Source organism: Ctenopharyngodon idella, chromosome 10, assembly GCF_019924925.1.
Source record: "Ctenopharyngodon idella isolate HZGC_01 chromosome 10, HZGC01, whole genome shotgun sequence".
NCBI lineage: Eukaryota > Metazoa > Chordata > Actinopteri > Cypriniformes > Xenocyprididae > Ctenopharyngodon > Ctenopharyngodon idella.
In genome coordinates this window covers 33,753,882-33,781,223 of record NC_067229.1, presented here as the reverse complement: position 1 = coordinate 33,781,223, position 27,342 = coordinate 33,753,882, and the positions used below count along the sequence as shown (strand labels likewise).

At 39.3% G+C, this 27,342-nt stretch overlaps 1 protein-coding gene across 1 annotated transcript in view; it reads left to right on the top strand.

Annotated features, from left to right (window-relative positions):
- Nucleotides 1-27,342, top strand: part of fgf11b (fibroblast growth factor 11b) — a 63,430-nt gene that overhangs the window by 30,341 nt on the left and 5,747 nt on the right. The window contains exons 3-4 of the mRNA XM_051910668.1: nt 9,728-9,831; nt 26,919-27,117. Of these exons, the coding sequence (XP_051766628.1) occupies nt 9,728-9,831; nt 26,919-27,117 (303 nt within the window). The remainder of the gene's footprint in view (nt 1-9,727; nt 9,832-26,918; nt 27,118-27,342) is intronic.

Here is a 27,342-nt window from a genome sequence, read left to right as displayed (position 1 = left end):
AACTGGACACAGGAAATGGACCCAGTATATCAATGTGGATCCGATCCATTGGGGCCCCTGCTTGGTAATTTTGAAGTTTGGCTCTCTTAGTAGATCCTGCAGATTTACAGGCATTGCAGTGTTTGCACCGTTGTATGTACAAATGTACATCTCCACCCATGCCATGCCAGTGAAAACTCTGACGGAGTCGCTCTAACGTTTTGCCTTCCCCCAAATGGCCAGACTGGGGCGGGTTGTGGCAGGCTTGCAACACTTCTGCTTGCATTGAAACTGGTACTAGTAACAGCAGGGAAGGGCTGAGTCCTCCAGGTCTTTCCCAACGATAAAAGAGAACACCTTGGTGTAATTCGACTTGCGGCCAACACAACCAGTATTTCCTTACTGCTGGACTTTTCAATGCTACCTGCTCCTTTGTGGGAATGGTTCCACTATTTTTCCACTCATGCAAGATTGAGAGGTCAGGATCAGCTTTTTGTTGTTGAGCCAGCTGTTCTTTGGTAGTGGTTTCTAACCAGTTAACATGTGGGGCTCCAAGCAACTCTGAAACTGATCTGTTCTCTTCGCCTGTGCAAATGTCATTGTGTTCATTGTTGTCATCGTGTTTCTCTGTTTCACACTCAATGCGCCTTACTGCAAGTGGCACAACATCGTCAACGTCTTCTTCAAACCTCTCCCAGTGGTCATGGAGTCTTTGGCAATGTTGACAACCTCCACATGGCAAATCTGAAACATTCTTCCCTGCCTGATAACAGTTACACGTATTGGGAATCTCACCATCACGTCTTGACATCGCATCAGCATTTGAATGGTGTTTTCCAGCCCTGTGCTCAATGTCGAGATCATACTGGCTCAGCTCTTCCAGCCATCGAGCAAGCTGTCCCTCAGGGTGTTTGAAACGGAACAACCAGGTAAGGCTGTTGTGATCAGTGCGTAAAAGAAACTTCTTACCAAGCAGGTAGTGTCGAAATTGGCGGGTGTAGCAGACAACAGCTAGCAACTCTCGCCTTGTTACACAGTATCTTTTCTGAGCTGGGGTAAGGTGGGTACTTGCATAGGTGATAACTCTTTCCTCTCCCCACTGGAGTTGTGATAACACTGCTCCGATGCTGTGATTTGACGCATCTGTGTCCAGAATGTATTTCCCTTCTGTTGAAGGATACCCCAGTATTGGTGCAGAAGTCAATCTTTCCTTGAGTTGTGTGAAGGCATTCTGGTGCTCCTCAGTCCACATGAATGTCACTTCTTTTCGAAGGAGTTCATTTAGGGGGCTGGCCAGCTCAGAAAATGCCGGAACAAACTTCCTGTAGTAGTTACACAGTCCAAGGAAGGCCTTTAGCTCATGCACACTTGTGGGGGTTTTCCAAGTGTCTACATCCTTAATCAAAGCTGGGTTAGGGCGGATACCCTCACCACTGACCACATGGCCCAGAAAGAGGACTTCGTCTTTGAGTAGTTGACACTTGGACGGCTTCAGCTTCAACCCATAACTGTCAAGGCGTTGGAATACGAGTGCAAGGCGATCAAGGCTCTCGTCTACTCCTTTACCCAGGATAATGATGTCATCCAAGTAAATCAGAAGGGTTTCCCATTGAAGTCCTCGAAGAACAAACTCCATTGCCCTTTGGAAAGTGCTTGGAGCATTGCACAATCCAAAGGGCATACGGGTGTATTCATACAGGCCATAGCGAGTGATGAAGGCTGTCTTTGGTCTGTCCATTTCATCTACTGCAATTTGCCAGTACCCAGACTGGAGGTCTAGGGTAGAGAAGACACAAGCGCCACCAAGGACATCCAGGCATTCCTCAATCTTGGGGAGAGGATAAGCATCCTTTGTTGTCAGGCTGTTTAGGCGTCGATAATCGATACACCAGCGGACTCCACCATCCTTTTTACGGACTAACACGACAGGGGACGCCCACTCTGAGGAGGAAGGTGTAACAACTCCTGCTTCCAGCATAGCTTTGAGATGCCTCTCCTCTTCCCCTTGAAATCCGAGTGGAGTCCGTCTTACTGGCTGGCGTACTGGCCCAGCAGCTCCAGTATTTATTTTGTGTGTAACAGCTGTTAGGAAACCAAGGTCAGCATCTGAAACGGCAAAAAGAAATCTGTATGAGAGCAAGAGCTCAACAAATCGCTGTTGTTGTTCTTCATTTAATGTTCCACTTGAAGCAGCGTAAAGGGCTTGGAGGTGCTCAGGTAAGTCAGTGGCAGTTGACAGTCTTCTTAGTTCCGAATAAATTGTGTTATCACTCTGCTCTTGAACGCTACAGTCCTCTTCTTGCTCTGTATAATGTGATGAGCTCTCATCTGGATAGGTTTCAACCAAGAGACCAAGACAGGCTCCTTTCAGCAAGGTGGTCTTATTGCTGGAAAGATTGCAAAGCCTTACAATCACCCGTTGCTCCATGGTTGTGACAACACTTCCAGAAGCCACAGTTTCTGTGATCAGGTAGGGTTCCAAAACAGCACAGACACCAGGTTTTGGATTGTCAACTTCACCCCAGACAAGACATTCACTTTCTGGCGGTAACATTGTGTCTGTCTCCAGGACCACTCGTGCGACATGGTAGTCTGTTCCATCACCTCCGACAATCTTAGCGGGAACCAACTCTTCCTCAATGAAAACTCTGCCACTAGAATGGATTGTTACGTTTGCAGCCTGCAGGAGGTCTAGGCCCAAAAGAACAGAGTCACGTATCGGAGCCACAAAGACTTCCCATTCTGCACTCCATGTACCGATTTGGAATTTAACTTTTAGTCCAGCTTTGGCGCTCATGTCTTTCCCTGATTCTGCATTATGGAGACATGTCTGTGTTAAAGCTGTCTGCTTATTTAAGGGAAACTGCTGATACAAGGTTTCTGAGATAACCGTCGCTTCAGCTCCTGTGTCTACAACGGCTTTCACTGGAATGCTGTTCACAGTTGCATCAATGAGCAAGCTTGGGCCTCTACTTGTAGTGCGTCCCACCTGTGGTGTAGGGGACTGGCTTCTCCAGCTTACTACATCCCTTGGAGCAGTACTGCGGTTCTGCTCCTTACTACTTTGACTGGAGTTAGGTGGTGGGGTTGACAGCCTCACACACTCTCTGCGAAAATGTCCTTCTTCACCACAGTGATAACACAGACCTGTTCCAACACGGCTGGGACTTGGTGAGTAGGACTTGGTTTGTGCTGCTCCACTTTGTATGGGAGACCGACCTCGCCTCTTTTCCTGATTTGCTGCTTCCAGCTTTCTTGGCTCCTTGGCCACAGCATTGTCTAGTTTTGATTGCAGCTGCTCCATCTTCTCCATCAGGAGGTGAAACTGGTCAGCAGTCACATAGTTCTTACTAATTCTCTCCACTGTTTCTGTTAGGAATGCAGTTTTCTGCGAAAGAAGAGCTAGATGGTCTGCAGTGATATAAGTTGGACTCTGCACCCTGCGTGATGCTGCTGGAGTTTCACTGGACACTTCATCATCATCTGCCCAGGAAATACGCCTGGCTCTGCTTTTTGCATCAACATCACGTCCCACGGTGGCTCGATAATTGTGCTCATGGGCCTCTACAAGTCTTTGAGCCTCCACTAACGAATGAGGATCTCTGTTCATTACTTCATAAGCCACCTTTTGGTTACGAAGCCCCTTGAGGAAGAAATCTGTGGCAAGTTGATCTTGCAGATCAAGCTCCACACCAGGGTATGCTAAAGTGACTAAGCGTTGTACCTCTTCTGCAAACTCTGCTGCTGACTCTTTAAACTGGCGGAGTTCTCCCAGCTTCCTTCTAATTGTGGTTGGGGGGTCTCGCTGACCAAAACGTTGAGTTAGCTGCTCTTTAAGAAGAATGTAGTCTTCTCGAATATGCTCAGGAAGTGAACAGACATACTTAATTGCTGCCCCCCTCAGACATTCATGCAAATAATCCACTCTGTGGGCTCCACTCCAACCATACTTCCTGGCCTGCCGTTCAAATGGTACTAGAAACGATTCCCAGTCCCCACTACCATCAAAAATAGCGAGCTTTGCTCTGGGACACTCTTGAGGGATGGCTTGGCCTTGATGAGGAAGAATACTGTGTCTTTGTTCAACGGCGTATGTAGGTGGCAGTAGCTGAGAGCCACGCTCACTACTTCGATGTCTAACACTTGTCTCTATGGAGGGGGTAACTCTGGTGGGGCCTGAAGTACGTGCTCTCTGTTGTATGACTTCCAGCTCAGCAGCAAATGGCCCACTTGTAATGTTGCGTGACCTCTCTGGATTCTCTGAGGGCAATGGTGAATCAGAGTAAGGCATCCGCCTCTCTCTGACAGTAGGCTGTGAGCTCTCACGGGTGTCCCACCTGGGCGCAGTGGACATGGATGTTTGCGGGGCTTGGGTATTACTCGCAATGTGGTTCAATATTGGAGCCATCATCTTTTGCAGTTGCTCATTATTCTTGTTCTGACATTCGAGCATCACTTTCACCCAGTCTGGAGGTTGGTCAGGATCAGGGGCTGCTGCTGCCATTGCTCTTTGGTGTAAATCTTCCTGGGACATGTTTTAATATTTCTCTATTTACTATCTCTCTTGTTTCTATTGTTATTTTTCTCTCTCTTTCTTTTCTTTTTTTTTTTTTTTTTTATATTTATCTTATCTTTTTTTTTTTATTTTCTTTTTTATTTTTTTTTTTTCTTATATTTATCTTTTTTCTTTTTTTCTTTTATTATTATTATTATTATTTTATTTATTTTTTTTTTACAGTCAATTATCTTCACAGACGTCCTCCAGGAGCATTTATTTTTCTAATGCCTCTGACAGTTCACAGTGTAGTTGAGTCAACACAGTTCTCATCGGGCGCGATGACGTCAGCCACCTCGCGCCTCCGGCCTGGTCTTGAAGAATGGTGAAGCGTTTTTTTTTTTTTTTAATATATATATAGTTTTGTCTTAATTTGTTTTTCAGTCAGTTATCCTCACAGACGTCCTCGGAGCATTTGATTTTCTTAATGTCTCTGGCAATTTAGTGTAGTTGAGTCAACACGGTTCTCATCGGGCGCGATGACGTCAGCCACCTCGCGCCTCTGGCCTGGTCTTGAAGAAGCGCTAACAAATTAGCTTGCGACTGCAACATCCACTGTTGTCATATGTTATTTTGCCAATATCCAAAATCCCTCTGGGTTAATTTACGGAGTTTCAAACACATCCAGATAAATCCCCGCTTCTGACACCAGTTGTCGTGCTACTGCTTTGGGTCGATGCAGTGGGAAACGCGGGTGAAATGAGCCACGACAAGGGGATTCGTTCACAGAGTTTACTGTTCTGCACAGATGTAAGTCACAGTTCACAGCGCACTCACCAACAGTATCGTTCATGAACACACACTTTGTATGAAACTGATGTGGCTGCTAGGTGCTCTTGCTCCGGCACAGGACGGCAGTTTTCCGACGTGCGATGAGCATGCGAGCAACCCCAAAATCTAACTAAAGAAAAAAACGTAACTTTTACGCTCTATACAAAAGAGTGCGTAACTGAACAACCAATAAGAGACTAGATCACAGAAAGGGTAACTAAAATACTTAAAGGGGCCATGTTCTCTTTTCTACAATATGGTAACTGTTGTTTTAACGATGTCTGAGCTAGCATTATTTAGTATGTCACTCACGTTGCAAAAACCAAACAAAAGCAGGCTTTGGAAATCCATGCTTTTATATCAAGAAGTATTAATGGCTGTTCACGCAGAATGTGTTTTTCCATTCCACTGCACTGCCTTTCCATTGTTTTTCTATGTAAATGCGTGTTAGACGGATGTGTTCCACCGATGCGCTCACGTCTTTTGAAGCGTCTAGTGCATGACACAGTGTTCTAAAAACATGGAGCTTAAGTTAAACAAATTAAACTTTTGAAAAACACGTCTCTAAACTTCGCAGTTGTTTTTTTCTTGTTCCACTGCCCTGCTTCTCACGTTGTTACCCACAAAGAGTAGTTCTGTGTGAATAGCTTCTTAGAATTCAGTTAGAATGCCAATGCAGTAAAACCATTGTGTGTCTGTGAGAAACACAGTGGTATTTTGTTACTGAATGAATCTGCATTTTGTACATCCTCTGAGTGATTGATTCAATAACCAGTGATGGGGGTAATGCATTACAAATAACTTGAGTTACGTAATCAGATTTATTTTTTCAAGTAACTGGTAAAGTAATGCATTACTTTTTAAATTTACAACAAAATATCTGTTACTTTTTCTACTTTTTACTTTTTTTCTTGTTCTAGACTAAATGTGAACATCATTTACTCCTCTCACTTGCACAAAAACATTCAGTATTCCTCAAAATGAATAAAAACAGTGAAATGCAAACTCAGAATTTTATGAAAACCTGTAATAAACCTGTAATTAAATTACTTTATATTAATATTAAATATACTTTATGTATTTAATCTCACTTTATTAAACAATGTCTTTGCTGCTGACCTTCAATGATCTAATTAAACCATATTAATAAGCAAAAATTACTTTAGATTAGATTTAGAAATAAATGTGTTGAACTTCCTTCTCCTGTATCCTATTCTTCTTTAATTCAGAATGGCAGCACAGCTGAAAGGTTTGTTTAAGCTGCGCCCTCTACTGTACAGGCATAAATGTGTATTTCCTTCAGCCTGAGGCTTATTCATTTCACTTTTAGTGTGAAAGGGCTTTTACATTTGCCAAAAATAGAACATTTTTTTTGTTGTTTTAAAAAAACAAACAAACAAGCAAGCCCAGCCCAGGTGAGAAAAAGTAATGCAAAAGTAATGTAATTAGTTACTTTTTTAGGGAGTAATGCAATATTGTTTTCCCCCCAACACTGTCAATAGCCCATTCATAAAGACACGTGCTGCATCCAAAATCACATACTGTCTGAGTAGGTACTACATATGAGTTTGAATTTACTTCATGACCGGTAAAATGTACATTGTATATAGTATGAATATGGGTAGTATAAATGAAATTCAGACGTACTACATTGCTATGTCACGTGACCTACCAGCGTCAGTTGTGTCGCTTCACTGCCATTCATAAGCTGTGTCCCAATTCAGAGGCTGCATCCTTCGAAGGACAAGGACTTCAAAGGCCACGCCTTCGAAGACCACAAAGGCTGGACCGAGCATTGTCATTGGTGCACTCTGAATCTTGGGATAGGCTTGGCTTCGAAGGATCCACTCGTTCTATCCTTCACGGCACAGGAAAAGGATGCATTTATAGGCCATATTCAAAGAAGCCTTTGTATTGGGACAGCCTTTGTCGCACCGCTGTGATGCATTCAGCCTTCGAATGCAGTTTTCAAAGGATGCAGCCTCTTAATTTGGACACAGCAATAAATTCTCTCCCATGGCCTCACAAGTGTCCATCAAATGCAGACTCCAGAATCTCAGAGTAGGTCATCTGGGTACTTTTCGCCTACTATTTTTCAAACACTATGTATTCAGACATATTACTCTTTTGCTGTACTGAAGCCTTTGTTTTTGGACGCAGCAAGTCACTTGCTTCCTTTCTGAATGAATTTGCTGTTTTGAACAAATCGTTTGAATGAATGATTCAATGACTCACTCATTAAGACAGGGACTTGCCGCCACCTACCTCCAGTTTTATTTTCATATTTAATTTTTTTTTTTAAATAATTCATATTACAATATGTAATATTCAATATTTTGTTTTTAAAATCTCATAGAATTATTAACGCAATTGTAATTTCAGTGTAAATGTGTTTATGCCACATCTGCATTAAACAGTCTGTGTAAATACATCTAAATGCCACGTCAGATGCAACTTCACAAAAACAGCAAAAAATTGTCTAATTATTGTTATCAACAAAATAAGAAAAATCAAGATTTTTTTGTCAATATCGCACACCCCTAATAGGTTCTAGAGCTTGACAGAACCCTTTAATGTTCTAGAACAGGGGTGTCCAAACCTGCTCCTGGAGGGCCACTGTCCTGCAGAGTTTAGCTCCAACCCCAAATAAACACACCTGAACCATCTAATCAAGGTCTTACTAGCCATACTCCAAACTTCCAGGTGGATGTGTTGAGGTAAGTTGTAGCTAAACTTTAAAGGACAGTGGCCCTCCAGGAGTAGGTTTGGACACCCCTGTTCTAGAATATTTTTTCCTAACAGTCCGTAATCTTTAGCAAATCTCAAAATGAATACCAATTTTTCATACTGTACATGTTGCCCACATTTACTTGTAGAAATTAAAAAGATTTATTTTTAGTTTTAGAATAAAGTAGTATAGAATTTTAATTTCGGTTGAAATTAATGGTTAAATGGAGTCTCAGAAGTCATTCATTTTTAATTAGAGTTGCCTTTTTGAGGCTCACAAGCAAACATTGGCAATGCAAGCTGAGCAGAGTTTGGGGGTTAGGTGCCTTGCTCAAGGGCACCTCAGTTGTGGGTAATGAGAGTGGAAGAGTTCATTCATTCCCCCCACCTACATTTCCTGCCAGTACTGAGACTCAAACCCATGACCTTCAGGTTACAAGTCTGACTCTCTAACAAATGGCTACCAGTCAGAGTACAGACAGAGGAAGTCAGGTGATTTGCCTGTAGTTCAGTGTTACCCAACTCCAGCAATTAATTCAGTGTGGATGCACCTTAAGTTTCTGCAAAGAACCATTGGAGAATATTTATTTTTAACAGTATAGAATATGCATGTATTCTGGACTTAACCCAAGATCTTGGTATTCCATTTCTGGAAGTTAATTCTTCTGTACAGGTTCAACCTGAGGTCTCAATGGTACAATCTTTTTTTATGTTGAGTCACCATAACATGCTGTTCATGAAGGGAAATAGACAGTAAGGAGAGAGAATGTGATGTGTCATGAGCTCTTGTGCCTTATGTGACTCTATGTGAGTTGTGTGTGTGTAATGGATTGAGAAGTATTTTATTGGGATGGCAGTTGTCAGGGTGCGCTAGTGTAGCACATTCCTGCCTGGGTTGTCAAGGACTAGCTTACATGTCACGCTTGTCTATTGAAATGACTGTCGCACATATTAAATAACTATACTACTGCAGCATCCCATGAACGTTGTGACAGGGAGGTCTGACATGAATCCTAAACACTTCACGCCCAGTGAGGTGAATTTGATGGTGCTAAATCGTTACAATAATGTCCGACAGCAATTGCATACTGTCATATATCTGTCAAACTCTGGCAGGAAATCTCACTGAAGACTAATTGCGGAAATATTTACCCAGTGTTGCTCAGTCTAAGGGCATATCTCTCTGTCTTTTCCTCCCTCTCATTGCCATTTATTTTGCATGTTTTTATCTTCTTCTATCTCTCAGAAGCATTAACTGTGTGATGTTCCTTGTATTATCCATATCAAATACAATCCATCTTTCTATCAAGGACAACAGACGTAGGACAGATAGTCCCTCCTGAAAACCTTCCCCCACCTCATGCCATTATCTTTGCCATCCCTGTCAGTTTTACATCCTCTCTTATGTGTCGTTCTCATCTTCATCTCTGTTATCCTGTTTCATCCTATGTCATGTTGTCCCTAGTCTTGCAAAGCCAGACTTTTGACTCAAGGCAAAAAGTCTGGTTGTCATTGCAGCTTATTCTGCCCAAGAACCGCCCACCTAGACAGGAAAAGACAGTTTGATTGACATCAAAAAGCAACCAACCAGTTTTAAACCTGAGTATTCCATTTTCTCTGACACCTGACACTGTTTGCTATATAGTATTTTATCTAATTCTCTGAGTATGAATTTCTTTTGATTTCATCCCACAGCACAGTTCAACTTGATTCCTGTGGGTCTGCGGATAGTGGCAATTCAGGGAGCGAAGACTGGTTTCTACCTGGGCATGAACAGCGAGGGATATCTCTACACTTCTGTAAGTGACTAAATGCTCTTTTAAGGATTGATGATTATCATAATTAGAATAATTATGCTGGTGCCCTCCATGTGTCTCCACAATAATGATTCACAGATAATTGACGATGTGCAGCTTTTAGAGAGGTAAATAATTATGCAGACAGTTTAATTAATCTCCTCATAATAAAGAGTTTTGGCCAAACAAAGTGGTATGAAAGAAGATGGCGTAATTAGGACGATGTGGACTCTTTCTTTGGTGCTGAAAACGTCAGGCTTTGTTTATGGCATAAAGTTACCCATTCTGGGTCTTGCATTGAAGATTTTTGACTCTCTCCATGGTGCTGAATTTGTAGGTTGCTCTCCATGGTGCTGAACCTCTCTGGTTATATCATGGGGGCCCAATCCTCTTTCTGCAGGGCCACTATCCTGCAGAGTGTACCTCAAATACTAAATAAACACGCCTAAACCAGGTAATCAAGATCTTTAGGAAGACTAGAAACGTTCAGGTTGGTGTGTTGGAGCAGGTTTGAGGCAACCCTCCAGTAGCCGAACTGGACACCCCAGGGCATCAGAATCTTCTTTTTTTTTTTTCAGATTTTGGAGCTCTAATTTCACAACACCAAATAAAATGGTTCAATATGCAGTTCTGTATAGCTAGACTACCGTTCAAAAGCTTGAGGTCTGTATGATTTTTTTTTAATGTTTTTTTAAAACAAGTTTCTTATGCTCACCAACAAAACAGCAATATTGTGATATGTCTATGTAGATTCATGATGTCTAAAACATCCAGTTAATAAAATGTTCAAACAAACTCTTTATTAAAAGTCACTGGACTACATAAAAACAACTTGACAAGACTTTGGTTGGAGCATGGTGTTTGGATGAACACCGAAACGTCATCAACTTGTTTTTATGTAGACCAGTGACTTTTAATAAGGAGTTTGTTTGAATATTGTGAAATATTTCTATTTCTATTTTAATACAAAATAATATATAATTTATTCCTGTGATGGCAAAGCTGAATTTTCGTGTCAAATGATCCTTCAGAAGTCGTTCTAATATACTGATTTGGTGATCAAGAAACATTTCTTGTTGTTATCAGTTTTGATAAACACAGTTGCTGCTAAGTGTTTTTGTGGAAAACGTGATACAATTTTTCAGGGTTCTTTGATACATCTAAAGTTCATAAAATAGAAGATAAATAGAAAGAACAGTGTTTATTTAAAATGGAAATCTTTTGTAACATTATAAATGTCTTTGTCATATTTAACTGTTTATTAATGCATCCTTACTGAATGAAAGGGTTAATTTGTTTTTCTTAAAAAAAAAAAAAAAAAAACTTAGCCAGAACAGTTTTGAACGGTAGTGTATTTAGCCACAAAACATTTAAAAAAGATTAACCTCACTTGAAAAGCAACAACATAAACAGAGTTATACATTCTTAGAGGATATGAGAAATCTCTTGTGGTTCTAACATTTCGAATCCTGTTTTAAATGTACTAGATACCCTATAGCATGCGCTGTGCTGTCCCAAAGGTCAGTCTTTCCCAAAAAAATAAAAACAATAACAAAGGATTAGCCCATACAGTGTGACCAATTACCCAAATTGTGCTTGATATGGAGTAGAGTGGAAAGCAGCAGCATTAGCAGGCAAGGTGGAGCAGATATTTAGACTGTGTCACGGCTAGAGCAGGATAAAGAGAACAGAGAGCTTGATGAGACAGCTCTCAGAGAGAGATATTGAGTGTGTGTTTGTTAAGCTGTGTATATGTGTGTGTGAGTGTGCATCCCAGAGCTGCCGATTAGAATGCGGGGATGAGAGAGCTTTTGTCTCCTGCCTCTCTGTGAACTGAGAAATGAGGGGATTTTCTTCTCAGAAGTGGAGAGCGGCATTTGGTTCAAAGGCAACTGACTCTAATTCAGAGCCTGTGTAGCTTACCGATGCGCTGCAAGCTTTGGGACATCCTGCCCTGTGTTGCTATCCTAAAACTGTCCATCTCCCCTCCCCTTTTTATGTCTTAGGTCTGGTCTGTCTGTCCTGTCCCTGTCATTTTCACCGTTTCCTTTCATTTGGACTCGTCCTTAATAGATTTGTCCTTTCCGTGCTAGCGTAACCATCTGAATTTGTCCTCTCTGTGCCCTATTCCAGTCTTTGGCACTCAAACAAACATTATTTTTGCTTGCAGTCGAATCAGAGAACATTACATGGAATTCTGGGTAAAATTGTGTATTTTAATCAATGTCAGGGGGGTTATGTAAGGAGATTAATTTAGGAATGATATCTATGTTTACAATGCTGCTTAACTGGCATCTGGATGCAGGAAATTATTACTGGGTTTTGTTATATCACCAGTGTGCGCATAAGATTGTTTAAGCGTACGTGAGGGTTTAAATGCGAGTGCAAGTGTGTGTATGATAACCATCGGCTTAGAGAAAGCGCGTGTAACGGAACAGACAAATGTGTGAGAGAGGCTCAGAGACTCGGAGGACACAGCCAATGGGGAAACACCTCATTCCCCGGAGCATTTTTCTCCTCCGCATGCTCCCGTTCCCCTCCCCTCCTCTCCTCACTGCAGCTAAAGAGAAGGTCATTCATAATATGCCACTATATTGTCAAGCTCTATAAGTATCTCATTGTAATAAGCCCACGTAAATTAGACGAGCTGCCTCAGGGATTGTGCTCTTCTACCATATAATGGATTTCATACATCCCCTTGGGCAGACATTCTTCATGTCCTCATCCAGTGTTTGGTGCAAAGCCTGTAATGACCATTAAGGTTTAAAATGCACCATCAAATCTGGAAGGGGCAATTCAGCTGCATGATTTAAAAGGTTAAAATCCACTAAATTTGCAATTATGACAATATGCCATTGTCATTTACTTTTGAATATGGCACATCTATAAAATACAAATGTTGTGAGATCTCCTTTTTCTATTTAGTATTTTACGTTGGATGGCGCATAAGGAACAGATGTTTTATGGTAATATAACCTTACTTTTTATATATTAATACTCTTAACTGCCAAAATAACATTTGGAAGCCCTTATCCTCAATATCTGATGAAAATTGTCCATGATGGTTATTTGCATCCCCTAATGTAATTAGAAATAGATTGATAGAGATTTATGAGATTTAAGATTGATGAGATTTAATTTGTTTAATTTGTTGGGTTTAATCAAAAAAAAGAGAAACATTCCATCTTAAATAAAACCTGGAAATATGTATATATAATATAATTTATTATAATTTATCATAATATTTAAAAAAAAAAAGAAAAATTAACATTTTTGGTCCCACTTTATATTAGGTGGCCTTAACTACTATGTACTTACATTTAAATTATTCATGTGATACAATGCACTTATTGTGTACATGTTTTTACATTGTACTTATATTTTAAAATACCTGCATGTAATTACATCTTTAATGAATTTCTGTAATGACATTATAATTACACTGTTGACCCATCCCTTCCACCTTAACCCACACTTAAACCTACCCATACTACCAAACCTGACCTCAATAGTAGCAAAAGTGTTTTGCAATACAATATGAACACAGTAAGTACACCATATTGCTAAAAGTTTTGGGACGCCTGCCTTTACGTGCACGTGAACTTTAATGACATCCCATTCTTAATCCGTAGGGTTTAATATGGAGTTTGCCCACCCTTTGCAGCTATAACAGCCTCAACTCTTCTGGGAAGGCTTTCCACAAGGTTTAGGAGTGTTTATGGGAATTTTTGACCATTCTTCTAGTAACGCATTTGTGAGGTCAGGCAAGAGTGTTGGTGAGAAGGCCTGGCTCGCAGTCTCCGCTCTAATTCATCCCAAAGGTGTTCTATCGGGTTGAGGTCAGGACTCTGTGCAGGCCAGTCAAGTTCCTCCACACCAAACTGGTGTACTGGTGCGCAGTCATGCTGGAACAGGAAGGGGCCATCCCCCAAACTGTTCCCACAAAGTTGGGAGCATGAAATTGTCCAAAATGTCTTGGTATGCTGAAGCATTAAGAGTTCCTTTCGCTGGAACTAAGGGGCCAAGCCCAACCCCTGAAAAACAACCACTAACAGTTGACCGTGGAATATTTACTAGTGAGAAAATTTCACAAATGGACTTATTGCACAGGTGGCAACCTATCACGGTACCACACTTGAATTCACTGAGCTCCTGAGAGCAACCCATTTTTTCATAAATGTTTGTAGAAGCAGTCTGTCTCATACACCTGTGGCCATGGAAGTGATTGGAACACCTGAATTCAATGATTTGGAGGGGTGTCCCAATACTTTTGGCAATATAGTGTACATTGTACTTATTTTTAATGTAAGTACATAGTAGTTAAGGCCACATAATATAGTGGGACCAAATTGTTATTTCCATTTGTGGAAAAATCATTTAACAACAAGTCATGGAAAATGTGCTCCAAAATATTTCAGCAGCTAAATATTTCTCTTGTGTTGAGCAAAACTTTTTTTCAACCAGATTGTTCCTTTGAGAGTTGATTATTTTTAGTTAATTGGTCAAACATATCGCAAAATAGTCTGAATAATTCATTAGCCATAACAGTCTGAATCAAAATGATTTTTAGAATCCTACACTCTTAGAATCCCACACAAAAATAAAGGTTCCAAAAGTGGGGTTTCGCAGTGATGCCAGCATAGAAGAACCATTTTGTGTTCCCCAAAGAACCTTTCAAAAGTTCTTAAAGAATCATTTTTTTTTTTCTTAGTGTGAAGAACATTTGAAAAGTTTCCATGGATGATAAAGGTTTTTTATTGGAACCATAGATCCCAATAAATAACCTTTATTTTTAAGAGTGTAATTTTAAGAGTGGAAATTCATTGGTCAAAAACAGGGAACCCCAATATTCTGTCATCATCATTACATATATTGTATTTTCTTTCTTCCACTGAACACAAGAGGGTATTTTACAGAATGTATGAGCTTCTCTTTTCTAGACTAGTGTGGATGGTAACTGTCAAGCTCCAAAAAGAAAAAAAAAAAAGCATAATCTTACCCATATGATGTTATATTAGCATTAGTATTTATTTATTGGACATTATAAAACACCACCAATTTTCATATGTAAAAGCTGCTCGGAAACGTATCTTTTTTTCTATGAAAGAAAGAAAGTCAGATTGTTTGTAATAACATGAGGATGGGTAAAAGATGACCGAGTTTACATTTCTGGTTGAACTATTCCATTGATTTCCAACCGTACAGAGATCAGCACTGAGCTGAAAACTTTCCAGCAGCCTTCATTGTTCTGCGTCTTTAACTATCCAGGCAGCACTTGTGTAGCCCTGGAGAGCGATGGGGAATGGACTACTGAGGGAATCTCCACACTATTGGTCTACGGTAGAGGGGGTTGTGTGGGCATTGAGGTTCTGTGAGATACCTGTTGTGGAGTTATGAAAATGGTTTCCTGATAAAAATAGAGCCTGGTCCCGTCCTGACCCATTTTATAGACAGTATGCTCTGGAAAAAGCCCTCCTGGGCTGAGCGAGAGAGGGTGAGAAAGAGAACACGAGAAAGATATGGGGAGTGGGAGGCGCTGACACAGTTGTAAGGTTCCTGACAGAAATAGTTATGGGCCTGTTGCCATGATCAGCCATTATTCAGACGACACAAGCTTCGATTTAAAACTACTCAGCTTCAAACAAAGTTTCTACCAGTTAACTTACAGTATAATGGCATTGTGTGAGCACAATAGGTGCATGTGTGGGTGTGTGTGATTGTGTGACCTCAGACAAGATGTGTATAGTGTGTGTTGTGGTGCCTTTATCTCAAGTTTGATAAATGGTTTCTATAGACTCTCTCCTCTGCAGATGGTATTGAGATTCAGAATGCTTCCGTCACTGAGATGCAATCACACCTATCATACTGCAGACTCAAAGAGAGACATGTGGTTTGTAAAGGTAAATGAGAAGCCAGAAACATACCGATATGAATCCAAACTAAAACACATGCAATTGCTTCCAAACACACCTCATTCCCAGCATTCCCTCACAAGTCGACGAGGGACTGAGAGAGAGAGAGAGAGAGAGAGAGAGAGAGAGAGACAGAAGTGTAAGTGATTCAGTAATCTTCTCCTTCCCCCTTGCAGGTAATGAACTGCAGATTGTAGCTGTTCATCCCCATAAACCCTCTGCGGCATTTTAAGCTGCCTCCATTTCTCAGAAGCCCCCTTATGAACCCTAGCACCCTTCAATTGAGAATCTTGTTATTCTGTGGCCTCTCTGTCTTTGCCCAAGGTGATCTCATTAGTATTCGTAGGTATATTTGAATGTGTTGATAGACACTAATATGTATGATATCTTGTATATATGTTTTAGAGACATACTAATCTTCCCATGTCCTCTGACAACTACTTAGAGCTAAAATTTCTGGAATATTTCAGAGTGAATGTGTTCAAAATGTAAGACTTGATTTTCCTGCTAAGACCAAAAGCTGAGAAAAAGCCCCCCCTCCCCTCCCACTATGTGTACGCATTTCTTACTCTTAGAGTCATCTTTGAGCAATTCATGTTTTGTGTTTATTAGAGACTGTCCTCCAAAAAAATGACCTATTGATCGTTTTTCAACCACCTTATTACTACCTATATTTACGTTTTAAAGGCATGCGCCCTCTAGCTGGCGTAAAAATAATGACAGTGTCATGAAATGACGTATGACTGTCGTTACCCACCCCACCCATTTTACCTGACAAATAAAATGTTATATTTGATATATATTGGATTCTTCTGAAAGTCCATATTTCCGCAAATTTGCGTCAGGATAGATTCAAACTAAAGGCTCAATAAAAAGAGCATGTTGCACATCATGTGAGACCTTCGGATTTCTGTCTATCACTGACTTAGCAAGTTGCAGTATCGTGACTAAGAAAACTGTGTTTTTATATGAACAAGCATGTGGCGGTTCGACTCAAATGCATTAGTAAACTCTGCACCCTCTGACGAAGTATCAGAAACTGACAAATTTGTGATCGTGGAAGTACATAGTCGGCTGATGTAACTTCCTGTGTGATATCGGGTCCATAATGAACGAATAATTGAAAGTACGGGATACCCAGAATAATCAAATGTCTAAATTAATACATGACCAATGATTAATTCCTTAATTAGAAACACGATCTAAGAGTAATAATCATTTGAAATTGGAGTCAGATTAAACGAGCAGCTAAAGTAAAATTGAAACTAAATTCTAAAAATTGAGTGAACTTCACAGGGGCGCTGAAAAGACATACACGCATTATACCTTCGCCCAGGCCGTCGGAATCCGTTTTTGGGCCGACCAGGGGGTCCTTACAAAACATATACAGTAGTGGCCAAAAGTGATGTCTGGAGGGGATATTTGCACAATATTTGCTTTTAATGACGCTTCCGGTTCTATTAAACAATCAAAATATGATGAATATGTTATACTGGGAAGAAGAATACACTAAACTTGGTTAAGGTATTAAAATGACAAAATTATTTGGCAAGAAAGGCAAACTCCAGCATATAATTAAATATGGGTTTTATTGCATTATGCAAAAAGGCATATAAAAACAAAAAGCTCACAGGAAATAAAGTATAAATTGACTACAATGTAATCAGTTGGTAATATTTTGTTGGTTCTCGCTTGTTTTTGATTGCAGCAGCCATTCTCCTGGGTATTGACTCACTAGACTTGGCGCATGTGTCGTGTTCAACTTCTTTCCAATCCTCCTTAAGTTCTTCCCAAAGTTGAGCTTCATTGGAAGACCTGCATGACTTATCACAATTGAGGTTTATAATTTCCCAAAGGGATAATTCACTCAAAAATAAAAATAAAAATTGTCATCATTTACTCACCCTCATGTTGTTCCAAACCTGTATGAGTTTCTTTCTTCTGTTGAACACAAAAGAAGATATTTTAAAGAATGTTGGTAATCAAACAGTTGAAGATAGCCTTTGACTTCCATAGTATTTTTTTTCCTGCTATGGAAGTCAAAGGCTAACTTCAACTGTTTGATTACCAACATTCTTTAAAATATCTTCTTTTGTGTTCAGCAGAAGAAAGAAACTCATACAGGTTTGGAACAACATGAGGGTGATTAAGAGATAACAAAATTTTCATTTTTGGCTGAACTATCCCTTTAAGCTCAAGGGACTGAGGAGGCCACTTAAAGGGTCAGTTCACCCAAAAAAGAAAATTATATCAATTATTACTCACCCTCATGTCGTTCTACACAAATAAGACCTTCGTTCATCCTCGGAACACAAATTAAGATATTTTTGATGAACTTTTTAACAATATCTAGTGATGGCCGATTTCAAAACACTGCTTCGAATCTTTTGTTTCGAATCAGCGGTTCGGAGTGCCAAAGTCACGTGATTTCAGCAGTTTGGCAGTTTGACACGCGATCCAAATCACTGATTCTAAACAAAAGATTCGAAGCAGTGTTTTGAAATCGGCCATCACTAGATATTGCTGAAAAGTCGTTATTTTGTTTTTTTGGCGCACAAAACATATTCTTGTCGCTTTATAATATTAAGGTAGAACCACTGTGCTCACATGGACTGTTTTAAATATGTTTTTAGTACATTTCTGGGCACTGACAGTGTAAATTAACTTGCTGGCAATAGAGGCCTCGCTGAGCCATCGGATTTCATCAAAAATATTTTAATTTGTGTTCCAAAGATGAACGAAGGTCTTACGGGTGTAGAACAACATGAGGGTGAGTAATAAATGACATAATTTTCATTTTTGGGTGAACTAACCATTTAAAGACTTCAAAATGCTGAGCATGAACACTTTCATTCCATGATAATCATCTGTAGTTTAATACATTATAAAACACTGCATGTCTTGTATTAAAATGGATGTTTTGTATTTTTAATACAATTTTCTGTAAAAATGCCTGTACTCAGTGGCAGTCAAATAATGAGTCACTAACAGCAGATTTGTCTTAACAGTTCATTCATCACACTGGAAATGGAAAGGTCAAGTCGAGTGCACTGCACAGTGGGATACAGTATCTCATGCTGCGTTTTATGGTTTTATACTGTACATTTTATAAAATCTAGTTCATCCAGGCAATCTATGCATACAGAAAATGCACATACTGTGCATTCATATTATATACTGCAGAAAATGTATGCTAGTATGCTATTCTAAATAGCCTGGAAACAACGTGTCATTGGTGTCACATCAGTTCTGTCAATCTTTCAACATCACAAAACAATGAAAACATGAAGTCAAATTAGGTAAATGAGTTAAAAAATCAATGTGATGGTGTTAAACATATTTAATTAATCTCATTTATTATAAATACAATATAAACAACCTATTCAATTAATCGTTGAACCTTAATAGATTCATAAACATTTGAAGTGTTTAGATGCTGTCAGCACTTTGATATTGCAAATGTACATGTGCTCCACACTACATATGAATAAAAATGAGATCCATTTTCTTTGCCTCATGCTTATTAGTAGTACTTCCTGGTTGTCCCCCCATCGATAGCCCCTGCTCATTAAAACAGGAGATGCCATCTAACATTCCATAACATAATTCTTATTGACAGGGACCCTCCATTCATCACTCAAAACAAAGATAAATGCCATCAGCGGTCTGAAATAGTCCCGCCCAGACTCGTCAGCTGCACAACCATCAGTAAACGTCACCATAGGCAGAGCGTAAATTGATTTTGACCTTGCCTACATTCGTTTCATCCATCCATTGATGTTTCCTAATGTAGCCCTGCATGCTTTATAGACTTATGTAATGTTGTATGTCACTGAACATCTGCCGAACACACAAACTTACAACAGTGAATCTGTCTTCCCACACATATATGTATAAGTGGGAAGACACATTACACGTATGTACACACATGCATTCAAGCGCAAAGATTAACTGAGGCATAAACATATTGGGTATAAAAAACACACATACACAAACACTCGCCCATGAAACGTAAGCCCCATTAAGGAGCTTTATGTTGAGATATTATCATGGACGAGACTGGCTCCAAATAACATATACAGACAGAGATTACAGCACTGTAGGGGCCACTTTCGGTCAGACAGCATCAAATCCGGAGAGGAAACTAAAGTGTCAGGGTTTAGCTTGGTTAGCATGGTCCAGTTAGCCCCTGCTGGTGAATACCGTTACTACATCTATTTACGGGTGCGTCTCAATCAACTCCCACACTTCCTATGTTGTGAAACAGTATATTGTGTACACAAACTCGGCCACTGGTAAGGACCCTGGCTCACTACACATTGGGACACTGACATCAACATGACAACTGTACAACATCACTACTGGTATTTATGAACAACAGCAGAACTGATATCTATTTTTTTTATGTTATTTAAAGTACATTATGATAAATACTTCGCTTGTTACATATACACGCAACATTTCAGCCATAAAAAAATTATGTTAGCTAGATTATGTTCATTATGTCTAGTGATGTATGCTTATGCTGACTTATAATTAAATAATGGTTTGTATTTTAAGAAACATCTATCACGTGTTTATGTGCAGTGAGTTGGCTCAAGTGATTTATGTTTCACTCTTTAGAACTTCCGTTAAGGGAACATAGTGAGCATCGTGGTGCATTGTGGGACTTTTTAGGGAGCAAAGGTTTCAGTGAACTGGAAGGATTTTGCGATTGAGACAGCCCTTGAAATGGCCGACACCCTGTTCAGTGCCCTGACTACTGAACAAGGGAGCAGATTGAGACTCTTTCTCTATAGAGTGCTGCAGGGATGATGTAATTTTGTCAGCCAAAACCTGAAAATGGGTTTGCATTTTAGTACTTCCGGTTCCACCATCCCGAAGTCAATGGGTTTTTCGAATGGGTTTTTGGATAAATGCTTGAAATAAAGTCCATTGTTAACAAAAGCTCAAGATATTTTCATGTTTTATTCTGCAACATCAAATACATAGTAATAATACCCCCTTGTTAATTTTTTTTAAACTTTTACTTGTCTTGAAAAAGGTCGTTGTTAACAAGTGGCTAAATGGGACTACAGAGGTTGTCGAGGACATTAAACGTCATCAGCCAAACAGGTAAACTCATCTACTCACTAGTCCGCTTTCACAGCCTCATAATGTTTATAATTGCGCTCTTGCAAAATATTCAAACGCAAAATTTCAGGAAAAATGTTTAGAAATAAAGACTAAAAGAGTTGTCGGAAGCTTAGTGATGGTGATATTGAAGTAATGTGACTGCGGTGTAGCTTGTTTATAGCCTACATTTAGCTTTTTATTTCTGTTGATAGTATTTAGGCTTCAAAATTCAGTGTAAGAATCATTAACTTTTGTTGGTCACAGACCTTGCTTTATGCATTAATCCAAAAGCCAATGGAAAAATCCTATTGGCTTTTTGTTAAGGGAACCAGGGTGATGCTAACTTACGGGTTGGCCTACAAAATCACGTCATCCCTGCAGCATTTTATTGACGGCCATTTAAAAGTACCCATCTTTTCTAACTAAATCAGATACTAAAAACAAATATTTTGCAAGTACAACACTTTTTTTACAGCATGCGTATAATTCATTAGCTGCTGGCTATCCAGTTCCTCTCTTTCTTTTTCCGTTCTCCGCCAGTGCCATAGGCCTACTACACTCACAGGAAGTATGGCACTCATTTATAGCTTGAGTTGTAACTTTGGTTTCCCAGTGTTCCTTTGTGGCCGAGATACTTGTTTCGTGTGTTTCGCATGATCTTGAGATGAAGGGCATATTTCTCTGTCTACTTCCTGTCTCGGTGTAACGCCTATAGCTGTAGTCATGGATTTGGGACTAATACAAAGTTTCACTGAATAATGCATGTGTCTTTGAAATAGCATAATTGATATCAATTATTCAACCGTGTCTCCAGCATTGTGTTACGTTTCCAGAACTTCCTGCTGAGAATCTAATGGACACAGAGGTCACGTTGGTCTCAAAATTTCAAGAAAATTTCAAAGCTGCAAAACTTTGCAAAAAGCTTGTTGTATGTCTCTTACAAGCATTAAAGTGAGTTTAAAAAGTGTCGTATTGTATGCTTTTCTTGTCGTTGGCAGTTTTACGTCACTGTTAAATTTTTCATCATCTTTTAGTTATTGTTGTGATGGGCGTTAAAGGTGCGACAGGCCTAGTGGAACATTGCAGATTGCTCTTTGTAGCACTTGAGTGGGTGCTGTAAACTGCCCCCAAGTAAAGTGTTTCTGAGTTTGCCATGTGGCAGTAACAAGGTCATTAACTCCACTTCGACAAGAGATAGTAACAGCACAGTAGTCGGATCCCACACCCTCCGTCTGTCAATTTCATGCTCTCTGAACCAAGAGCTGTGAGAAGAAGCTTGCAAAATGTCTTGAATTGGGACGTCATATCAGGTCCCATGGTGATTGAGGAGTGTGTTGGACACATGTTTTGTTGAGTCTGCATGTTTGCTAGTATCTGTAGTTCAAACTTCAAGAAAAAAACATTATATAGTACATTTCCAAGTCAGTACTGTAGCTATCTGAAATATATATTGTTTTAAGAAATGGATAACATGTGGCACATATAGTACTTTTGAACAGCCTGCATGAAGAAATTGTTTGTTTTTTTTTAAGCAAGAAAAAGCAATGATATCTCTCAGTCTGAAGGACATTAGAAGGTGAAGAGGGTTTCTTCAATTTATAAGTTCATGGTAAATTTTCATATCATATGCTGTAAGTCACACAAAACCTTAATTAATCCCTGTTTAACTGTCATTGGTACATTAAACACTTTGTTGCCATGTGTCGGCATAAATTAGTCTATAGACTGTCCAAAACTGTATATGGTGTCACATTAGTCATGGCCTAATGATTAGAGAGACAGACTGGTTACCCGAAGGTTGCGGGTTCAACTGAGGAAGGCACCTAAGCAATGCACCTAACCCCCAGTCGCTCCCCGGGTGCCACTGCAAAATGGCTGCCAACTGCTCCGGGTGTGTGTGTGTCCACGGTTTGCTGTGTGTGTTCACTACTCTCTGCTCCTAATGTGTGTGCATTAACTTTGGATGGGTTAAATGCAGAGGACAGATTCTGAGTATGGGTTACCATACTTGGCCTTCACATGTCGCTTTATTAAAGTATTTATTATAAAAGTTAAATCAGAAAAAAATATAAATATATTTTTCTGAATTCATATGATAAATTAGTCACACCATATTATAGGCTGTGTTTAGTGTAGATTGAATTTCAGATTCAAGAAATCAATATTTACATAGAAAGTACTTAGAGTAACTTCTTATTTAGGTATCCACACATTTCAATTATAATTTTAATTAATTATATTAAATAATAATCATCAAATTCATTTACACAAACCTTGTATTTTGCTTTTTTATTTTTTATGTCTGTATTATGTATGTATGCACACAAATATATATATATATATTATATGTCTGTGTATGTATGTCTATATAACAGTTAAAAAAAATTCTTCGAACTTAATTATATTTTAATATATTTTAGTCATATTTTAGTCATTTAACACATATATCAAGGATGCTTTTGGTTTCATTATAATCCAGTGGTGTAATGCAAAATCATTTAGTTTGACATTCAGAATAATTTATAATACTAAATATATTTAAAAAAAATATATTTTGGACAAAAAAAAAATATGCAAATTAAATATATGTATAACAAATCTGTCACCATCAGAATTTTAATTTTTATAGTTTGCTTTGTCATAAGCTTAAAGTACACACATTTGAAAAGTTAAGAAATTCTTCAGAGATTCTAAAAGCGATTTCATGTTTTTATAGTAGAATAAATTGTCACAATATATGACTGTCTGTGTATGCCTAAAATTCCATAAATCATATACATTTCTATGTAGCCGAGTGGTAAGAAAAAACAACAACTTTTCATTGTTAAAGTCCATGTGAAGTAGAAGATGTGACTGACTTTAGTATTGTGACATATTGTAAAATGGAAGATTAAATGAGGAAAAAATTGAGGGTGGAGCTTAATTTTAGGGCACCACCTCACCATTTCTAACTTGGATGTTCCACCCAAGCCGTCAAACTGACGTCATCAGAGAATTTACAGAGAGGGAAGCATGCTTTCAGATTTTGAATCTTTTTTTTTTTTGATGACCAAGTTAAACAGATTCAATCGGACACTTGCATGCAAAAGGAAAGAAATGGAGGGAGGCAGCGAGGAGGAGGAGAAGGGGAGGAGAGGGGGAGGGGTGAGGGGAAGGTCAGAGTGCTGCTCTGCATAATAAAGATCTTGGCATCGTCGTCGGGATTCTCCACACGCAGGCTGGATATTACCTTTTTCTCCACATGTCATTCCAACCCATTCCACCAGACACGCAAGCTGAAGGAGGCTGTCTAACTCCTTCAAGAGTCAGAGCAAATGGATTAGCTTTTTATTTAAGCCCATAATCATGGCTACTCAATGCAAACTCTCCCACGCACAGATAGGAGCTGGTCATCTAGGTCAGGGGCTTTCAAACAGGAGTCCAGGGACCTCAAGGGGGCGCAAGAAGGTGCTAGGGAGACCATAAAAAATTTAAGACGAAGAAGATGTTACAAAATGTATCTTTAGGGCTGTTAATGATAATATGTGCACTTAAGATATCAAATGAAATATTACATAAATTATTTATTTTCCAAATCTGATATTATGATTAAATACTATTCCTTTCTAAAGACTTCTCAGAAATTATGAGATTAGTTGTGATTACTGCATTGACAGCACTAGTCTTTAGTAGTTAGATTTTAGTAATATTTTTTCTAATCATATAGATTTCATATATATATATATTGAATTATTATTGATTATACAATTATATTTATATATCTTTTTTTTTTTAAGTGTTCATCTCAGAAATGCTTAATAAAAAGTAACTATTTTTAGAGAAAATTAGTAATAACAATTTGCTTAATCAATGAAAATATAAAAGCCATTTATTTAATTTTAGAAACCATTTTTCAATTTTGTTGTCTTTAAAATATCACAATTAATATTTTTCTGCTACTGTATTAATGAATATTTATATGTAAAAAAAAAATATATATATATATAGCTGAATTTATATTTTAGGAAGGGGGTCCATCCTAAGGAGACCATCATATTTGGAGGTTTTTGGCATCAAAATGTTTAAAAACCAAAACCTTCTGTTGACCCAACTTAGGTTGACTTTAGGACCTAAACTCCTGGGAGATGGTGTCAGAGTATAGAGATCAAGTTCTTAATGTCTTAAGATAGTACCACAAGCTATGATGTGATGCATGTTGTGTAGTAGGTCAAAGGTCAACTTTTGGGGCCTTTGCACCAGAGGAACCTTTTCATAGTTCCTAGAACTAATGGCAGAAGTACCCAATTTTTGGCGTGTTCGTACCGCACTAACTGGGAATGGAACACCTTTTGGTGGAACCAAATTAAATTCCGACTTCAGAGTAGGGTCTAAACCAGCACAATAGGAACTAGAAGTGATGTACGTGTACGTTGGTTGGTCGAACGCATGCCATACGAAACAGCACCTTTTTTTTTACAAAAGCTGTGTAAACGCACACAATTTACTCCACGAACATATAGAAACATACAGAATGCTAATGTTAACAGCATTTACCTGTCACCTTTGTCTGCAGCGTTGTGTTCTTTTTTCAGACTCCATAATATGTAGCACCACAAATTGTCGTAGGAGATTTAGTCTCTTAGCCCTCCTTTTTGCTCTTTCCATTGCATAACCTATATGTCTACATTCCATCTCCGTTATCACGAATGCCACAACACAAAACAAAAACACAGCTCCGATCACGGTGTCCTCTGTTCTCTAATTGTTGACATTGTTGAATGCTGTGCTTAAATGATGTCGATGTCGGCCGAGTTACGTCACTTCAGAGTTCCTACTGGCCCTAGGGGAACATTTAGTTCTTGGGGTAAACCCCTGGAGGCTAGTTTCTATAACTAAGTTCCTATAACTACCCAGTGCGAAAGCCCCTTTTGGGGTCATATATTGGAAGATTGAACTTGAAAATGTGAGGTTGGGGGTGACGATGTCCTTCACTGTGGCCATGGTAACTCAATTCACATGATTAGATTGTTATTAGTATTCCATGAGGCTGATCATCTATTGATCTCCTCCGTCTGTGAGATTCTGAGGACATCAAATACGTGAGGCAAAAGCTGCTTATTTTGATGCATAGGCCAGGAGAGAGGGAGAAAGGGTGGGTTGGATAAAATGAGTGAAAGAAAAAGAACAAGAGAGCTGATGAAGACAAATCAAAGAAAAAATCCTTGTGTTGCATAGACTAAAAGCATACAGGCAGAAATTTGGTTGTATTTGCTAGTTTTCACTCAAGCTGCTTAATATTGGGGAAGAAAAACTCCCTGTAACACTTTCATCCCTTTCCAGAGCCCAGAATCTTCTCCGTTTCTCTTTCCCTCACTCGTTCCGAATTTCTCAGTCTCCGGTGGCTTGCCGAAAGGCTTCAGTCAGCTGTTTCTGCTTGGCTACCCTCAGTAAATCAATCCTGCTGATTGGGTCTGCTCTCTGACAGGGCAAGGACCCTGACGAAGACTAAGAGAGATGTATACATGTCGCTCCTAGTTACAGTCACCTGGCTACAGCATCTTGGATTGGTGGGAAGGGCTCTTAGCAAAAGGGAGATGAATGGGAACGGCGAGGTTATGTTCGGAACAAGCTAAATTAAAGTTTTAGGTTGAAAGCGGAGTGTGTTTTTCTTCATCTCAGGTCTTGACATTTTGAGTATCTGTAGATATGTGGGTTCTGCTTTCAAGTTAGCATGTTTACATATGCATGCTGGTATGTATATTGAGTGGAGCTCACCGCTTCTCTACTCTCTAAAGAGTACCTTTGGGGACAGTGTTAAGTTCATCAGTCATGCAAATGAATGCGCAGTTGATGAGTAGTATAATCTACCTCCGGCTCTCTGGAGAACATTGCTTTCAAAGAAACTCCATGATGAGATTTCCCCTACCTCTCTATAGATGCAGCCCAACCAATCAAAAATATGGCATTATGTTATTTCTGTTCGCAACATGCTAACTTTGTCATCTTTTGTGTTCACACACGTATGTGCATGCATTTCAAATCTCTGTGCTTATTAGCATATTTGTGTTTTTCATTCTTTGGCAGGAGCATTTCAACCCCGAGTGCAAATTCAAAGAGAGTGTGTTTGAGAACTACTATGTGACGTACTCCTCCATGCTGTACCGCCAAAGCCAGTCGGGACGCTCGTGGTACATTGGCATCAACCGGGACGGCCAAGTAATGAAGGGCAACCGTGTGAAGAAGACCAAAGCGGCCGCACACTTCCTACCTAAAGTCATCGAAGGTCAGATCAGGTTTTAAATAAACTTGAGACATATTCAGATGCAGAATATAGATTAGCAAAGAATGACATTTCATGATGGAAAATCTAGCATAAAGTGGTAACTGTGTTTTAGAACATTCTAGTAGGGGTTTAAGCTTGTCATTAAGCAGGTGATATGCTAGTAGTACACTTTGGACCATCAATAAACAAGCTAAGGTGGTTAAACATGGTGGCTGGTCAAACAGC